This window comes from Tupaia chinensis, unplaced genomic scaffold (genome assembly GCF_000334495.1).
Source record: "Tupaia chinensis unplaced genomic scaffold, TupChi_1.0 Scaffold144806_1, whole genome shotgun sequence".
Classification (NCBI taxonomy): Eukaryota; Metazoa; Chordata; class Mammalia; order Scandentia; family Tupaiidae; genus Tupaia; species Tupaia belangeri.
In genome coordinates, this window is record NW_006204667.1 from 2,637,973 (window position 1) to 2,656,140 (window position 18,168).

The following is an 18,168-nucleotide window of genomic DNA, read 5'->3' on the forward strand; positions in this document are numbered from 1 at the left end:
CGACCCCCAGCCGAGGCTCCTCGACGTGGCTGCCTGGGCGCGGCGGGCCCTGGTCCCAGCAGACCGATCCCTCCCCCCTCGCCTGCAAAGGCAGCCCTGGAATCTGGTGCAAACCGCGCGCCTGGCCCCTCCTGCTTCCTTTCCTTTTTGCTTTGCAATCCGGGCGCCCTCGGTTCTCCCCATACCCTTGCCCCTTCCTGCAATCCTGCCGGGGAAAGGCTAGGAGTGAGGGACCTGGAGGGACCGGCTGGTGGCGGGGGCGCTCGGCTGCCTCACTGCTGCGCCTGTCGCCTGCTAACGTTTAGGTCTCCCGGACCTGGTGCCCGACCCCTACTACATCCAGGCGTCCACGTACGTGCAGAAGATGTCCATGTACAACCTGCGATGCGCCGCGGAGGAGAACTGTCTGGCCAGGTGGGCTGCACTCGCGCGTCCGGGTTCCAGGAGCCGCCCTGGTGCCTGGTTCTGGCAGCTTCTGCCCCGCGCAGAGAAGGGCTGGGAAGTGGGACCTGACCTAGGCGAGCTGACCTGGGCGGAGAATTAAGTGTAGACGATTTCTGTGGGTTCTGTCTCTAACTGCGGCACGACTCTGGGAGGTGACACTCACCCTTATCCTGGAGACAGAGTTTCACATTCTTTTCCCAAGATTCTTAAGCTTTAGAGCCAACGGTCCTAGTCACTTTCTATAAACAACTGCACATAGTGGTAGGGGGAAAAACATTGTAAATATTGTATTGGAAGCGCTCGTTAATACCCCCTTAAACGACTGGGCAAATGTGCTACTCTGGCATCCCGCATAAAGAAAGACTAAGGGTTCCTCTGCTGAGTGAGGCCACGAGTAGCTCGGTTGCTTTCGGATTACTTCAGCCAAAATAAGACCATGAGCCAGAGTGTTGTTTTGTCCCTCCGTTCTAAAATGCAATCACACTGATGGGCTTGCGGCTCCCTGAGTTTGCTGCTGAGAAACCAGCAGGGGGAGCAAACAATGTTTTGGTGAGTCCCGTAAAAACCCGGTGCGGTGTAAAATAAGGTCGTCGGTAAAATCTGAACCTGCCTTCAGGCGCCATCAGTAGGAACGCAGGAGTGAGGATTTGCGCGTTTCTTCAGCCTTGGTCCTTCCTAATTCTCTGGCTAAAGGAAGAGAAAAAAATTAAGCTCCTTTTCATTCCCGAGTCCTGCGTCACCCCACCGTTGAACTTTCTGTGATGGGACAGTAGTGCCATTGTTTTGAAGACAGAGAAGTTACAAAATTATTTATCCAACTCTGGGCCTACTCCATTAGAGTGAGTTCTTCAAGTTACATGTAGTTCACTATCCCAGAAGACACATTTGGTTAAAATCCAAGTTCTTAGTGAGGATCTACGAATTATTTTTTATTTGGTATAATTTGCTCCCGGATTTCACTCATTCATAAGGTCAGAGTGGGCGATTCTAGATACAAAGTTGACTTCTCACATGTAGATTTCAGCCATAATTTTCTCAGATCTGTGGATCTCCGTCCTTGTCATTCATTCACTCCTTCACCAAATGGACACTGAACTCTGACCTCTCTAGAAAGTTTGTAGCAGCTTGGGATTTAGAATGAAGAAGATGTCCGTCCTGCTGGAACTGGGAGTCTGGTTGGGGAAGGAAGGTGGAATTGTCACTGTCTTGTAATGGAGGGGTTTTTTTTTATAGATTTGTTTTAGTGAAAAAAAAATCTATTTCTTTTTTCAAATCACAGCTCTGCATACAGGGCTAGAGATTATGACCAGAGAGTACTGCTAAGATTTCCCCAAAGAGTGAAAAACCAAGGGACGTCAGACTTCTTACCGAGTCGTCCAAGATACTCCTGGGAGTGGCACAGTTGTCACCAGTAAGTGGATGGGCCTCCTGGGTACGTCAGAATTGCTTTTTCACATTTTAGGTGATTCTCGCTATGAGAAACTCAAGACTTACTTCTTGCTATCGGGCACATGCACTCTCCAGAGAGACAGAGACAGAGAGACAGAAAGCAAGAAATCACCACCCCAGTGAGGGATAGTCACACTGCAATCTCTTCTCCTCCATTCTCCTCTTGGGATTTTGGGCACTCATGTACATGCGACCAGCGTGAGTTTTAAGCTGCCGTGTCCGGGACTCAAACTGTGATCAACTATGTGAGAGTCTAGCAACATAACCATTATGCCATCTGCTGGTCCTGCAAGACTTATTTCTTAACCAAAGGGAGAAAATTTCTATTATTTCCATTGAAAGTTTTGCTGTATATAATTTGACATGCTCAAGAGGGTCTACCTTGATTATTGAAATTTTGCTATAGGGTGCATGTGCTCACTGGAGAGAGACAAGAGAGAGAGAGACAGAGAGCAGGAAAGCACTGCCCAGGAGGTATGGCCATGCCACAATTCCTTCTCCTCCATTCTCTCAGGGTTTTGGATGCATCTTCACATGCACCCAGCATGTTTTTCAAGTTTCTGGGTCTAGGACTCAAACTACAAAGTCAGCCATGTAGGACTTAACACCTTAACCACAATGCTACCTGCTGGCCCAAGAGTGTCGTCTTTAAGATAATCCGTCAACTACTAGGTTCTGTTATTTGAATTGTAATCTCTAAACCAAGCATATTAAAATGATTGATCATAGGGGCCCATAGGTAGCTTAGTGGTTTAGGAGCTGGACACCCACATATCTGACCACAGTTTGAGTTCCAGATCCAAAGGCTTGAAATTTACGCCAGGTGCAGGTGCGTGTGCATCCAAAATCCCAAGAGGAGAATGATGGAGAAGGGATTGCAGTATGATCATCCCTCATGCGAATGATTTCTTACTTTCTGTCTCTCTGGCAAGGACATGTACCCTGGTGCAAAAAATTTCTCTCATAGAAGAATAATTGGAACCAGCAGATGGCCTAATGGTTACATTGCTGGACTCCCACATTGTCATCTGTGGTTCAAGTCCTAGATCTGACAGCTTCAAATTCATGCCAGGCACGTGTGTGTGCATGCCCAAAATCCTGAGAGGAGACTGGAGGAGAAGGGATTGTGATGTGGCTATTCCTCCCGGGGTGATTTCTTGCTTTCTGTCTCTCTGTTTCTTTCTGTCACTCTGGCAAGCACACACACCCCCTATAGCAAACATTCTCCCTCTAAAAAAAATTATTGATCACATACAGCAATTGATTTCAATAAATGTATGCAGTATACTATAGTAGGAATTTTTTGAAAAGTCCAGTACGCAGTCAATATTATCACCCATTAATGAGCAGTAAATAACAGTTAATAAAGACTACAGGCCAGCCCTGTAACCGTAAGGGCTCCAGGTCTCACATGGCTCACTGCAATTTGGATTCTGCTTGGTGGGTATATCTGCATGTGTGCTCCAAATCTTGACAGGACAGAGAGATGGAAAGGAAGGAATTGTGGCTTGACCATGCCCCATTAGGGGGTGCATTCTCTCTCTCTCTCTCCCTCTCCCTCTCCCTTTCTCTATCTCTCTCTGTTTCTGGGAAGTGCATATGTCCTCTGCTAATTAAAAATAAGTAAACAAAACCATGCATTGTCATTAAAAGGATTCAGAGACCATTCTCGAAGACAGACGTAGGTGACATACCCATGAGCTGGGAAAGCTCCCACTCCACCTTGGGAAAGGGCTGCTCCCAGTGCAGGCGGGAGCTCATTCCATCCTAAATGTACAGCAGTTCTGATATTCGCCTTGGTAGCTGGCCAGGTGTGTGTTGCCAGGAAACCCTGACGTGTGCCCTTAAACTTTCTGAAATTGAAAGCATTTCTCATTGTTTTTCCTTATATGAAAAAGCTCAGTGCTTGCTTTTAATGAAGTGAGAATAGAGATACGGGCCGCTAATTTGCTGATAAAAGAGAAATATTTTGTTTCTAAATAAAGGCTTATGCCGTGTAGATAGTGATGGTGTCAAAGTGCCGTTACATTCCTCTGCACTTTAGTGATCATTATAAAAACCTCTCATACGTGAGGTGCTGCAGTTTGGGAAGGAAGCTTCGATAGTGACAGCCAAGAGAACTGTCGCAGGGGGCATACGGCAAGTCTCACCAGAACACAGATCACGTACTGTTTCCATTTAGTGATCCGCAGTACAACGGGTGGAATAGAAAAGCCAAGTATTCAAACCGAGGCTCTTTTTTTCCCTAGCAACAAAGTTCAGAGCTTACCATTTTGATAGATTCTTGCCGCTAGGGGAACAAGTGCAGCATGAACCTCTCTTTAAGGAGATCACGGGGCCCACCTGGGGAGACCTGCCTGCCACCAGGGCTGCTGGCTGCCAATCTATGATGAGCTGGAGGGCAGGAGAGAGGGCTCGCAGCATACCTGAGCACTACCCAGGCTGCCGCACGCTCTCTCCCCCTCCTCCTTCCCTCCCTCTTATTTTCACTTGCACACAAGTTCCCTCTCTTTCATAAATAAATTAACTTAGAAAAGAAATAGGCTTGGATTCCTGGCCTAGAGGTCAGGGAGCCTAATTCCACATAACCACCTGCACGGTGCTGAGTCCTGGGCCTGCAGCTTGAGAAACCTGCCAGGCACAGGTTCACGCAGCCCGAAGTCTCCACGGGAGGGAGAGGGGGCGAGGGGGACTGTGGGTGACTGTTGCCCGTGTGTGGGGGGTGTTTTCTCCTCACCTTGTTCCTTTCTAGCAAACACATAGGCCCTCTAGCAACAGGGGGAAAAAAAAAGAAAGAAAGAGAGAGAGAGAGACAAACTTGATCTCAGTTCTAATGTGGAAAATAAATTTCGAGGCACTGGGGAAGTGGTTTAGCGTGCTCACCGCGGTCTCTGTGCGTCACTGACCAGCACCTCTTTCCTGTGGGGCATTAGACATTACCACAGCATGGATGAATTCAGCCACTATGACCTGCTTGATGCCAACACCCAGAGGAGGGTGGCGGAGGGCCACAAGGCCAGCTTCTGTCTGGAGGACACGTCCTGCGACTACGGTTACCACAGGCGGTTTGCGTGCACCGCCCACACACAGGTGAGCTGCAGTCAGGGCGGAGGCAGCGCGGTCTGCTGCCTTTCCCGGGCCTCTTTAATAAGCTGTTCTACTGGGGGCCTCGTCTTGTCAAGAGGAATGTCATTGAGAAAAGGCAACTGACAGCCTTCCCAGTCGTGACCACGGCAGGTCAGGTGCCACGTGAAAAGCAGAATTGCGCTGACAACGTCCGAGTGGTTCACGATGTCCACACTCTGTCCTGTAACTATAGGGGAGGCAGCTCCGTTTTCTCACCTGCAAACCTTTCCTCCCTCTACCCTTAGGCTAAAAATAGGGCAGTGGTTGGGGTTAGCAAAAGGAGAGGAAGTTTCTCCCAAAGCACTTTGGGAAATTGTCTCTTTGGGTAATGCAAATGAGAGCAAAGGACGTATGTATTTAAACCTACAGCATAATTGGTGTCAGATGGTGCCCGGATGGACTTTTTAAATAGTGCTGAACTAAGCAGGTTTTATGTCTTATATATTTGGAAAGTGTGTGTCTGTGAAAAGCCATGTCAGTGTTTCCATATGAAACTCTCATTTGTGGAAGGACGCTATAATTTTACCCCAGCCCAGTCCTGGCAAGGAGACATGAATGTACATTACCCAAGTGCGGAGCCGGGCGCCGGCTCTCGGGGAACACATTCCAGCTGGGCAGGAAGCTGCCGGGTGACCTACATGTTACCACTGCCCCTCCCTCCCAGCTAGACCCTCAGAGCGACCAAGGGGGAAGTGACACTCGCGGTGCTCCAAGGCAGGCTTGCTTTTCAAGCAGAAACGGATGGCACCTACCCATGCTCGGGTCACACACACGAGCTATAGGGACCCCTCTCGTGCTGTGACCTCCATGTCACCAGACACCTGGTGCGTCTTCTCCTGTTTAGGATAAGAGACACCCTGCACATCTTTTGAGTGGAGATGGTGAATCTGAAATTATCATGGCAGTTCCCCTTTATTCCTTGGAGCAACCTCATTCGTTTTTTTTCTTAGAGAGATTTTTGCTATAGGGTGCCTGTGCTTGCCAGAGAGACAGAAAGCAAGAAATCACCCCCGGGGGGTGGGAATGGCCACAGGTCAATCCCTTCTCTTCCATTCTCCTCTCAGGATTTTGGGTGTGCATGCACATACACCCGGTGTGAGTTCAAGCCTCTGGTTCTGGGACTGGAACCGTGGCTGACCTTGTGGGAGTCCAGCACCTCAATTATGCTACCTGCTGCCTCCCCACTTCATTTTATACTGCAGCTTTCTTGTTAATCATCCTTTGTATATGTCCTGTTTGACCCTCATTCACCAGGTCTTTCATTGTAAGTGATGTGTGTGTGTTTTCATTAGACCAGTGTCTCTTAAACATGGACTTTGTTTAAAGGGGGGAGGGGCGACTCACAAACCTTAGACGTAAATTAGTTTCCGATTAGTTGTGCTATAGACTTGGTTAAATGTACACTGGAATAAAACTAGGTGTAATTTCCTTCTGTGTATATTTTTATGTAACTCCTGTACTCTGAAATAATTACATAGTAAGTATATATAGAAGTAAAAACAGTGACATTAACCTAGTTAGTTTCATTATTAAATAGGTATGTTTAGTTTTGCTAAACCAAATAGCTAATTTAGTTAGGTTAATGTAACGGTTAAGTCTTGCTAAACTGAATAGCTGCTTTAGCAGCCCTTGTTAAGGGTCTACATTTCATCTGGTTTTGTTTTGGCTTTGATCATATGAAATGGCTGTTTGCTAATGGCCTTAGTAATGGGAGTGTTTTGTTTGCTAATTCGAGTAATCACATTTCACACTTACCTTACATCTTGCGGGCTGAGAATTCCACCGAGCTTTCTTTTTTTGAGAGGTTTTTGCTATAGGGCACCATGGGCTCACCAGAAAGACAGAGAGAGACAGAGAGACAGAAAGTGAGAAATCACCCCCCAGGGGGGATGGCCACGCTGCAATCCCTTCTCCATTTTCCTCTCGGGATCTTGGGCACGCACGCACACGCACCCGGCATGAGTTTTAAGCCACCAGGTCCGGGACTCGAACTACGGTCGACTACCTGGGAGTCCAGCGACATAGCCAGCTAACTGCTGGTCCCAGTCCTGTATCTTTTTTAGCTGGAGGTGCTTTAAGTCTGAGTAATATATACTTTTTTTTTTTTTTGAGAGGTTTTTGCTATAGGGCACGTGCACTCGCCAGAGAGACAGAGACAGAAAGCTAGAAATCACCCCCCAGGGGGGATGGCCATGCCACAAATCCCTTCTCCTCCATTCTCCTCTCAGGATCTTGGGCATGCACGCACACGCACCCAACGTGTTTAAGCCTCTGGGTCCAGGACTCGAACCGCGGTCAACTACCTGGGAGTCTAGCAACGTAGTTATTACGCTAACTGATACTTCTCAAGAGAGATGAAATAAAAGTATAGTTTTATGTCAAACTCTTGTAAGTACTAACTTCAAATTTCATTTGCACAGACTAGCATTTTCTTTCTCTCGGTGCGACCCTCTGCCATCACTTGAAATCTTCCAATGCTGTTTGTTTCAGGGGCTGAGTCCTGGCTGCTATGACACGTACGCTGCGGATATCGACTGCCAGTGGATCGACATCACAGACGTGAGCCCTGGCAACTACATCCTCAAGGTGAGGCCTTGAACATGGTGACTCCTTTGCCTACACATCAATAGACCCTTCCTCTGGATTCAAACCTAGCAATCATCGTGGTCTCAGACATAGTGATACATTCCATAGGGGGACAAAATGTTTTTAGACAAAGAAGGTACATGAAAGCATTTCTTGTTTTACAGAACTTCAGGGGGAAACTATTCGATTTCAACTCCCTCTCCTGCTTGATTGAGCTAAATTAATTATTTTCTTAACCATTTCCTTGTGATAGCCCTAGAACAATAGAAGCCAAGCAGCAAGGAACTCTCTCTCTCTCTCTCTCTTTTTTTTTTTTTACGGTTTTTGCCTTAGGTTTGTTTGCTTTCAAGAGAGAGAGAGAGAGAGAAAGGGGGGATTTGGGGCATGCACGCACATGTGTCGGGCATGATTTTCAAGCTCCTGATTTTCAAGACTCAAATCATGGTTGGCCACGTGGGAGTCTAGTGCTTTAAGCACTGTGCTACCTACTTGCCCTCGATGAAGAACCCTTCCTTTTTAAAAATTTTTTGAGGTATTTGCCTTAGGGTGCGTATGCTCACCAGAGAGAGAGCTAAGAAATCACCCCCTAGGGCAATGGTCATGCCACAATCCCTTCTCCGTTCTCCTTCTGGGATCCTGGGCAAGCATACATGTACCTGGCGTGACTTTCAAGCCACCAGCTCTGGGACTTGAAGTACAGTTGGCCATGTGGGAGTTCAGTGCCTTGGCTACTTTGTCACCTGCTGGGCCCCAGTGATGACCCCTAACCCAGCACTGTCTCCCCCACTAGGTCAGCGTGAACCCCAGCTACCTGGTGCCTGAGTCGGACTACACCAACAATGTGGTGCGCTGTGACATCCGCTACACGGGCCACCACGCCTACGCCTCCGGCTGCACCATTTCCCCGTGAGTCTTACCTGCCCGACTCAGCCGTTTCCTTAAAGCGTTTCAGTTCATCCTCACACCTTACCTGTGCCTAACCTGTGCCTGCTCCCGCTCCCACGGTGTCCTGTCAACACCCTGGAGGTGGAGACAGTACAGGGAGCGCTATCACACAGTGACACACGATTAAAACATTCTGTATAATGTTAGAAAAGGAAGAGGTACTAAGGTTTTTATCAACTTCAAGCTTAGTTTCCAAGAGGAGCCTTATTTATTTATTTATTTATTTATTGGAGAGATTTTCGCTATAGGGCGCGTGCGCTCGCCAGACAGACAGAGAGAGACATAGAGACCGAAAGCGAGAAATCACCCCCCAGGCGGGATGGTCACGCTGCAATCCCTTCTCCTCCATTCTCCTCTCGGGATCTTGGGCACGCACGCACACACGCCCGGCGTGAGTTTTAAGCCACCGGGGCCAGGACACAACCTGCGGTCGACTACTTGGGAGTCCAGCGACATAGCCATTATGCTAACTGCTGGTTTCCAAGCCTTTTTTTTTTTTTAAAGAGAGAGATTTCTGCTCTAGGTTGCGTGTGCTCACTAGAGAGACAGAAAGTGAGAAGTTACCTGCCAGGGGATGGCCTTGCTGCAATCCCTTCTCCTCCATTGTCCTCTTGGGATCTTGGGCATGTGTACACATGCGCCCAGTGTGAGTTTTAAGTCGCCGGGGTCGGGACTCGAACTGCGATCAACTCCATAGGAGTCCAAGGAAGCAACCATTTCACCACCTGCTGGTTCCCCAAGAGGAGACTTTTACACAGATCACAGTGCTTATCCTAATAGCAGGCGTGGAAGCCCAGTCTGTCCAGCTGCTGAACTGGCAGCCCATATGGGCGGGTGCCCTGGGGGAGCCCCAGAGAGCAGCTGGGTTTCCCATCCTTCCTCTTGGGAGGAGCTCCGAAACATCCTAGGGTTCCTCAGAGTACTTTTCGGAACCACTGCCATGAAGTAGGCAGCTACAGCGACCAGAACCCCAGTTTGTAGAAATCAGTGTCAGATTTCGAGCTGTCGAACCACGGATACCAGGAATCTTTGCAAAAGGAGAGGATGTGGAGTTTCCTTCATGGTTTTCCTAGTCTTGAACTCTTGCTTTGAATAAAATCTCAGAAGAAATGCAGCATGTAGATATGAAGGGAGGTGGTTCTGTGGAGAGCAATGGAGAAAGGCAGGTCAGCACGCGGTCTAGCCAGCCGGCCCGCAGCACTGCCAGATGAAGTGTTGCCCGGTCACCGGCCATCACTCCGCAGCCACCCAAGTTCTACGTGCCCACCGAGGAGGCCCCAGTGGGTGACACTGAGCAGGCGTCAGCTTGGCTTTGATGCTGGAGAGTCACTGGGGCCTCTGGGTCATGCAGAAACTTAGTGTTGCTACAAATGTCTGCATGACACACAAGCCAGGACGGGGTTCCCAAGTGCACATAAACCTGGCTGAACACATTTTTTTTTTTTTGGAGAGGTTTTTGCTATAGGGCGCGTGTGCTCACCAGAAAGGCTGAGAGAGACAGAGAGACAGAAAGTGAGACATCACCCCCCTAGGGGGGATGGCCACACCACAATCCCTTCTCCATTCTCCTCTCAGGATCTTAGACACGCACACACATGGGCCTGGTGTGAGTTAAATCCACTGGGTCCAGGACTCGAACTGACCTGGTGTGAGTTAAATCCACTGGGTCCGGGACTCGAACTGAGGTCGACTACATGGGACTCCAGCAACATAGCCATTACCAAATATCTTCTGTGAGTGTGCCCGCCGCTCAGGGAACCTGGCTGGCCTTGTGGGCTGGACCGTGTGGAAGTATTCATAGTGTGACTGAAAATCCTCAGGACATTAGTGGAAGTTAAGTTAAAATAAACGGGTTAATTCCTCTTAATCTTTATAGCCCATTAGTTTATTCACTCATTCCCCATTTGTGCATGCGTGTGCACTCTCATTTTCGCACTCCGTGTGTATCGAGGTCCTAAACCAGATATTTAATGCAAAGATACATATGCCTCTTCCGCTGTGGCCTGACTGAAATAATTCCAGGAATTACTCGTGCATCTGTTTAACGTTTGCCTCCTGCTCCACTCCAAGATGACCGGGATCTAGGCATGTCCCCCACTGCTGGGTACAGGCCAGCCGCCCTGCAACCTCCACTCAATTCATGCGTGGATTGCTCTCTCTCTTAAAAAGTTTGGAACCGAGTGGACAGAAAGAGAAATGTGCGCAGAGTTGTAATAGAGATCAATAGGGAACATACCATGAAGGCTACAGAACGGCCTCTGCTCTGATGCCTGGGGACTCCCATGTCTGCCGGATGCACCCTCTACCAGGACTGGGTCCAGAGCGGCGACTCGGCTGCACAGAATGCATCTCGCTTCGCATCAGTACAATCCATTCACTTGGTTATTGCCAGATATTTAATGCAAATAAAGATGGTCACATTGCTCCAGAAACATCAGCACTCAACAAGAGGGACTTCTTATGGGGTTAGTCACGTAGTTTTTTTTTTTTTTTTTTAAACTAGTCACTGACTCACTGAACTGCAAGAGTGGTTAAATCTTAATAAGCAATATTGGGACCAGTAGTTAGCGTAATGTCTATGTCACTGAACTCCCATGTAGTTGACCGCAGTTCGAGTCCCGGACCCAACAGCTTAAACTCACACTGGGCACATATGTGTGCGTGCCCAAGATCCCAAGAGGAGAATGGAGGAGAAGGGATTGTAGTGTGGCCATCTCCCCTGGGAGGTGATTTCTTACTCTCTGTCTGTCTCTTTGGTGAGCGCATGTGCCCTATGGCCAAAAATAAATAAATAAACCTCTCAAAAAAAATTTATGGGACCAGCAGTTAGCATAATGGCTGTGTCGCTGGACTCCTATGTAGTGGACCACGGTTCAAGTCGCGGACCCGGTGGCTTAAACTCACACCGGGCACGTGTGCATGCGTGCCCAAGATCCCGAGAGGAGAATGGAGGAGAAGGGATTGCAGCATGGCTACCCCCTCTGGGGGGTGATTTCTTGCTTTCTGTCTCTCTGTCCCTCTCTGTCTTTCTGGCGAGTGCCCGCGCTCTCTAGCAACAAAAAGAAAAAAAGAAAAAAAAATCATAGTAAGTAATATTTATCAGATGGAAATACATGAAAGAAAAATAAAACCTCGTTTATGATAACGGAAAGGCATGGCCCTGTGAGTTCAGAGTGCGGGATATGGGAAAGCACACCGCCCTTGAGAACCATCTCCCTCAGGAGGACGGCGCTTGCTGTAGGGAGGAAGGAGAACTTTCCCTGGGCTGAGATTCAGGAGCGAGTCCAGGACAGCTTGTGAACGGGCCTTGATGGCTGGGGACCACACCAGGGAGAGTGCGGAAGGGCACGCCGGGAGGAGTCACTGTCACAGGCCGCTACGTGATGGAGGAAATGGCAGGGCATGTTTGGAAAATTGAGCCTTCTAGTTTGGCTGAGTTCCCTGGGGTTGAGGGTTGGACAAAAAGGACAGGAAAACATCGGGACCACATCAAAGGGGGCACTGAAGAGCTAGCTAAATGTGTGAACTTCATTCCGAGGGCATGGGAGTCATCGGAGTTTTGTTATTGTCTTTTCTTCTTAAAGAATTCTGTATTTAGTTTTATTCATTCATTATTGTTATTTTTCAATTTGACCAGAGAAAGAGAGAGAGCAAGCTGCCAGGTTCAGGACTGGAATGGTGGTCAGCCATGTGAGAGTCCAGCGCCCTAAATGCCATGCCACTTGCTGGCCCCGGCAAGTTTTCTGAGCAGGGGATGTCACCTAAAAGCCATGTGGCCAGTCTGGTTGCTGCAGAAGCAGCATTGCATGTGTGATTTTCACACTGAGATCATTATACCTTTATAGAAACTCGAATCACCACCACTCCATTCCCAGGTATTTTTCATACCAACCAGGTATTTGATATTAGAAAGCCTCCTGTTGGTGTGGGAAGGAGGTGTGGGCCATTCATGGGCCTTCTCTCCTTTATTTTTCTCCCTGGAAGCAAAACGGGTGGGCCAGGTGACTCTAGGGCCCCTTTCAGTTCTCAGCTAGTAGGATGAAGTTCTCTTGTCTTCAAGAACTTCCTGTTGGACTCTGACAGTTTCCGATTTTGACTCAATGTCCTCCTTCCCTACGTACGGGGCTGTGATCGCAGGTGAATGCGATGATACCTGATTGGTTGGCTTTGACCTTGTCTCTGCCTCTGATGCCATCGTACCGCCTCCAATACCATGCCGGGGAAGGGCTAAAGCAGAGGTTGCCGAGGCCACGGCTCTGTCCTTCGCTCCTTTCCTCCAAGGAACGAAGGTCCTTGGAGGAAACTCACCCGGTCAGGGCTGCTGGTCCCGTAAGTCCTGCTTTACTTTGATTGTTCGAGAGATCGTGTCCCTGACTCCACACTTCCAGAACAATGACACCAGGCATACTCTGCTGCCCACCTCGTCACTTTCTCTAGCTCACGGCTGAAATAATGCTTCAGTCTCACAAGGTGGACTGCTGCGTAGGCCGAGAGCGATGGCTACCTGCACTTTTTAAAAGACTGACTTTAATTCTGTCTACTCATTCATGATATGATCAGGTTCATTAATCACTGAATGAATAACTTGTCTTACTTTGTTTTCTAGGTATTAGAAAGCAAGCCAAGACTCCCAATGGAATCAGTGCCTGGTGTTCCAAAGTGGGAAAAAAATAGATTAAACTTCAGTAGGGTTCATGTTTTTTTGGAAAAGAGAACAGAAAACAACAAAGGCGTTTTTGCCTGGACCGTTTTACAACAAAGCATGTAACTGGATGTTGAGCACTTAGACCGACGTGATTTGGGAAATGTCGAATACTTATTATTCACATCTTTTTGTGAATTAACTCAGTGTCGCAATTCTGTAGTTGCATACTTGACTCTTTCAAGGAAACCCCCCCAATGTTTGTGCTCTTCTTGAAATTTAGTACAAAAGGGGAAACTCTGTCAATGAATGAGCCAAAACTACTCTGAGCTGAGAATTTTCTAAAGTACGGAAACTTCAGCGAAATGTAATAGTAACGGGCGTATATGTGTCCTCCGTAGATTCATTCGGAAATGGTATTCCTTCTGTTTAGATAGATACGGACATGTTTGGTGCTGAGAAAGTAGCAAACACATGACCCTTGGTGTCGAGAGTTAACCTAGATAGCAGACAAGTGGCGATACATGTATTCAGATAGCTACACCCTATATACAAATTATGTTTACATTTGTGTAATTAGTAGGTAAGTTTCTTTCTGTCAAGTGCTCAGTTTCATGCGGACTTGAGTCGACTTTTGTTTTGGAGCAAGTTTAATAACTGACCTGCCCGACTCCATCTGGTATCTGGTGACACTCCCCTCTCTTCTTTTTCTTATGGGCAGAGGCGTTTGCAATGGCGTTCTGAACATTAGCATTTTGGGGCCTGATATTAGTAGGACAGCCATGTAACTGAGAAGCCATCCCAGTGACAGATGTGAGACATGCAGAGATAAGACGCATTTCAGCAGATTACACTAAGTCAAAAATTAAACTTCTTGCTGACATAAAAATCACAAGTCCTTCAATTCACAGCTCTCTCAAGTACTTAAAAAAATGCAGAAACAGGATTTTCAAGATTTCTACGTTTTTCTTTTTATGTTCAGTAATTAAAAAGAGGAAAGCTAAAATTTTTAAATTATCCAGAATAGATGACTTGGGCTGTGTGCAATACGGGAACACCATCTTAGATTATTCAGGAATCAGTCATACGTGTGTGTGTGTGTGTCTGTCGTGCACACGGTCTGAATCAGCGAAGCTCACAGCATGACATACTTGGGGGACTGTTGAAGGGGCGGAATCCTTTCTGCAACCCCCAGGACTGTGCTGCATAAAGAAACAGCTGTGATTTTACTTTAAACTGTGAAACCGTGGGCCACGACAGCGTTTGGAGAATTTCTTTTTCCTACATTCCAAAGGTGCAGAAAGAAATCAAATGAGACGTTTTAAGTCAGTGGTGCTGAAGCCAAAGGTTTCCTACATTAATCAGTATTAAAAGATCAAGGGAGGTATTTTGAGTGCCCGAACACACGAGGTTCAATTTTCAAGTTGGCATCCTGTATTATAGGGGTCGTCGGAAAAGTCGTGATGTATTTTTTGAATAGATCACGACTTTTCCGATGACCCCACATGTCATAGAGGTGTAAACTGAGCACTGATTACCAATGATCAGTCCACGCTTGCCGGAAGCATGGCGTGGTAAGGGCTAGCGCCGGCAGTCATCCAGGTCGATATAGCGGTACACCTGACCCTTAGCTACCGGGACGCACTCACCCATAGAGCCGACAGACAGACCCTTCATTGACCTAGAACTGGGCTATAGAATAGCTTCTCGGATGTACCTCTTTGCCTTCAATCGCTTTTTAGTTTTAAGTTTATAGAGTGATCCTTTCAAATTGTAATCTTTTTTAATAGAGATATTTTAATATACTTGCTTTTTCAAAAACCAAAAACTACTGTCAGTATTAATACTGAGCCAGACTGGCAACTGTAGATTGAACATCTATCATTGCATTAATATTCTTGCCCTCGTAATAAAAACTAGCCATGAGCATGGCCTTGGGACACACGAGAGAAGACTCCCGTTCAGTCGTCCACTGGGCCTTTCCTCTGCCTATCATCTACCATTGTCGGAGGCCTAGTGGGTCATGTATCAGGCACTCACGCGCCAGGCCTTGGGACAGGAAAACAGTCCCTAGCCTCCACATGCATTAAAAATATCATTATTACCCATTGGGTTCACCTTATTTCACTTTTAATTACTAAAAGTACATGTCTATAGCAGTTCAATTTTAAGCACTATTGTTTTTCATGACCATACTCTATTTTTAAAAATAAGTTAAAAGTTGATAATTATATGCATGTATGTATTTTTAATAATTAAAAATGTTTCCAATCCCTAAAACTGTCTGTCTTTTAAATATCATGTTTTATATTCGATTGCTTTCGAAAACTTTTTCCAATTAGGAAGCTAAAGCTTCTTGCTTATTCTTATTCCTTAGGTGAATATTTTCCCCCTCCCTTTACCTTTAAACACCCCTAAATAATTCACAAATATCAATCGAACACTCAATATTTTTTAACCTAAAGGGGTCGCTTCTCTGAATAACCATCGGAACTCATTAGATGGTGAAAGTGTCAATGAATAAAGTAAAGAGCATAATTCAGCCTAACCAAACTCTACAAAAGATGTTTAAAAAACAGAAAGTAGACATGATACAAAGAATGTTGAGTACTGAGAAGAGTCAGGCTTTTCCATTAATTAGTGCTGTGAGAAAATAAATAAATAGGAAAATCATTGAGTTGCACATGTCTCATTAGGGGCCGCATAATTATTCAGACCACAGTCTGGATTAATGGTGCCTTGGCCTTTGAGACTAAGATTCAGCTCCCAACAGCACCAGAACATATAGAAATACACAACTTGCCTATTTCCAGAAAGTTTTTTATATTTTTATATAATAATTTTATTTACAATTTCTGTCGTCTGATTCTTCACTAGGTATTATTCGTAGTAACTTTTCTTTTGTCTCTTTGAAACTTTGTAGGATCGTCATACCCAGTATTCAAATTCTAGAGAAATGTAGATTGCTAAAATTTTCCTGGCACTGAGAGCTAATTTTAGTTAGATTGCATGAAAATATTGAATTCTTGGGCAGGAAATAGTTTATTTTAAAATAATTTTGATACTCACGTTGTGTTAACTGCTGGCTAAAAAGTGCCTTTTTTTCCCCCTATAATTTTTATGTTTGGAACTTGTACTTACAAACAATATATTTAATCAACAAATTACAGTTCCTTCCTAGCTACCAAAAGTCCTGGGACATTTTTCAACATAAAGCCTTTTATTTATCCTTCAAGCTACAAAGGTGCTAAATTAGTTCAACTTGAATGTAAAATGTATCAAATCTGAGCTCGAGGAATATAAACAATGAATATATAACTGCTTGTTATAAACTAAGTGATGTGTCATTTGGTATTACAATGTGTTTAAGTTTTAGCTTCTCCCCAATTTTTTAGGTAATCCTACTTGTAGAAAATATGTAACTTTTCCAAAGAGTTCTTATCTTAAATGCCTTGATGCTGGCTTTATATTCTTCTCTGCATTTTCATGTTCTTTCGTGATATGCTTATACTATGATTGCAAGATTATGGAAAAATGCCTTGAATAAATGATTTCAAGTGTCTATAGTGGTCATTTATTGCTCTGAATTTCATTTTAGGTTAAAATAGTCAAGCCATATATACATGAGGGTACTTCCAAAAGTTTGTGGAAAAAATGGAATTAAAGTACAATTTCTTTTGATGTGTAAAAATTTTGAAACTCATGTATAGTGTTTTTTCACAACATACATTTTTCAATGAACTTTTGCTGTCCCCTCATATGGTTGGTGGTTTAGCTTAATTGCATTTGTATTCACAAATTGTTTTTCAGTTTTTATAGAGGTGTTGTCTTAGGTTGTGTGCACTTGCCAAAGAGAGAGAGAGAGATACAGAGACAGAGATGGTGAAAGAGAAAGTGAGAAATCACTACCCCCAGCCCCCAAGTGGGGATGGCCACAGCGCAATCCCTTCTCTTCCATTCTCCTCCTGGGATCTTGAGCACAAACACACATGCACCCAGCCACAAATTGTCTAACAAAATCACATGACTTAAAGATGATTTAGAATTCAACTGTAGCTTCAGATTATTTATACGAAGATAAACATCACTCTAACTGTCATCTCTGCTTAAATACTCACCAGATTAGCCAGCAGGTGGAAACCTGCAGGGGCTAAAAGGCCTTAAAACTGTGGGTAAAAGTTTTGGGCCAACAATTCATAAAATCAACCCACAAAACTTGTAGTGGAAGCCTGCAGGGCCTAAAAGGCCTTAAAACTGTGGGCAAAAGTTTTGGGCAAACAATTCATAAAATCAACCCACAAAACTTGTTCACCATTAAGGAGCTCTTGCAGATAAAACATGTTGACTTGTGGCTGAGGATCTGGGTTGTACGCCATTTAGTGGTGCTTAGAACTACCGCTCTCCGACCACCCTCCCTGCTCAAGGCAAAGCATCTGAATGAATACGCTCTTGTTCTTAATGCAAAAGATGATTTCCAGTGTTCGTTATTAGCTCATTGATAAGCTAAAGAAAAGAGGGGGCAGATCTTTCTTTTCAGTCAGAAAACTCGCCTGCCTTCATGGTATTTGTCTATTATAATAGTATTTCTAGTCATTGCCCCAAGTAGGTTGGTGCAAAAGCAATTGTGGTTTCAGAACATGCATTTGAAATCATCAGAACTAGGTTCAAACACATCTTTATTCATCAAAATAGAAACCATAGCAACTAACGTACTTATTCTTGTAGCATAAAAATCTGTGCTTCAGGATTCAACGAACTCCTAGAAAGCATCTTCTGTTGGTCATGGAAGTATTTTCCTCACAAAAAGTCGTGATGCTCAACAAAAAGTTGAGTTCTCAGGCAATTTCCTGCGTGTTTGGGAGAGGACTGGCCTCGATGACTGCTCTCAGTTGGTTGTCACCCTCCGATGGCTGGCCACTGCTCTCCTTCTCGGCAAGGCTCTCGGGTTCTTTGCAAAGCTTCCTGAGCCCCCACTG

General features: G+C 45.7%; 1 protein-coding gene across 2 annotated transcripts; it reads left to right on the forward strand.

The window, feature by feature from the left end:
- Nucleotides 1-305: 305 nt before the first annotated feature.
- LOX (lysyl oxidase) lies at nt 306-16,754 on the forward strand (the record flags this gene model as incomplete). 2 transcript variants are annotated; one of them, XM_006167482.3, is given in 6 exon segments in its annotated part: nt 306-414; nt 1,724-1,855; nt 4,827-4,983; nt 7,510-7,605; nt 8,396-8,511; nt 13,157-16,754. In XM_006167482.3, coding segments are annotated over 6 exon segments (617 nt in total), but the record flags the coding sequence as incomplete, so codon positions are not given.
- Nucleotides 16,755-18,168: the final 1,414 nt, after the last annotated feature.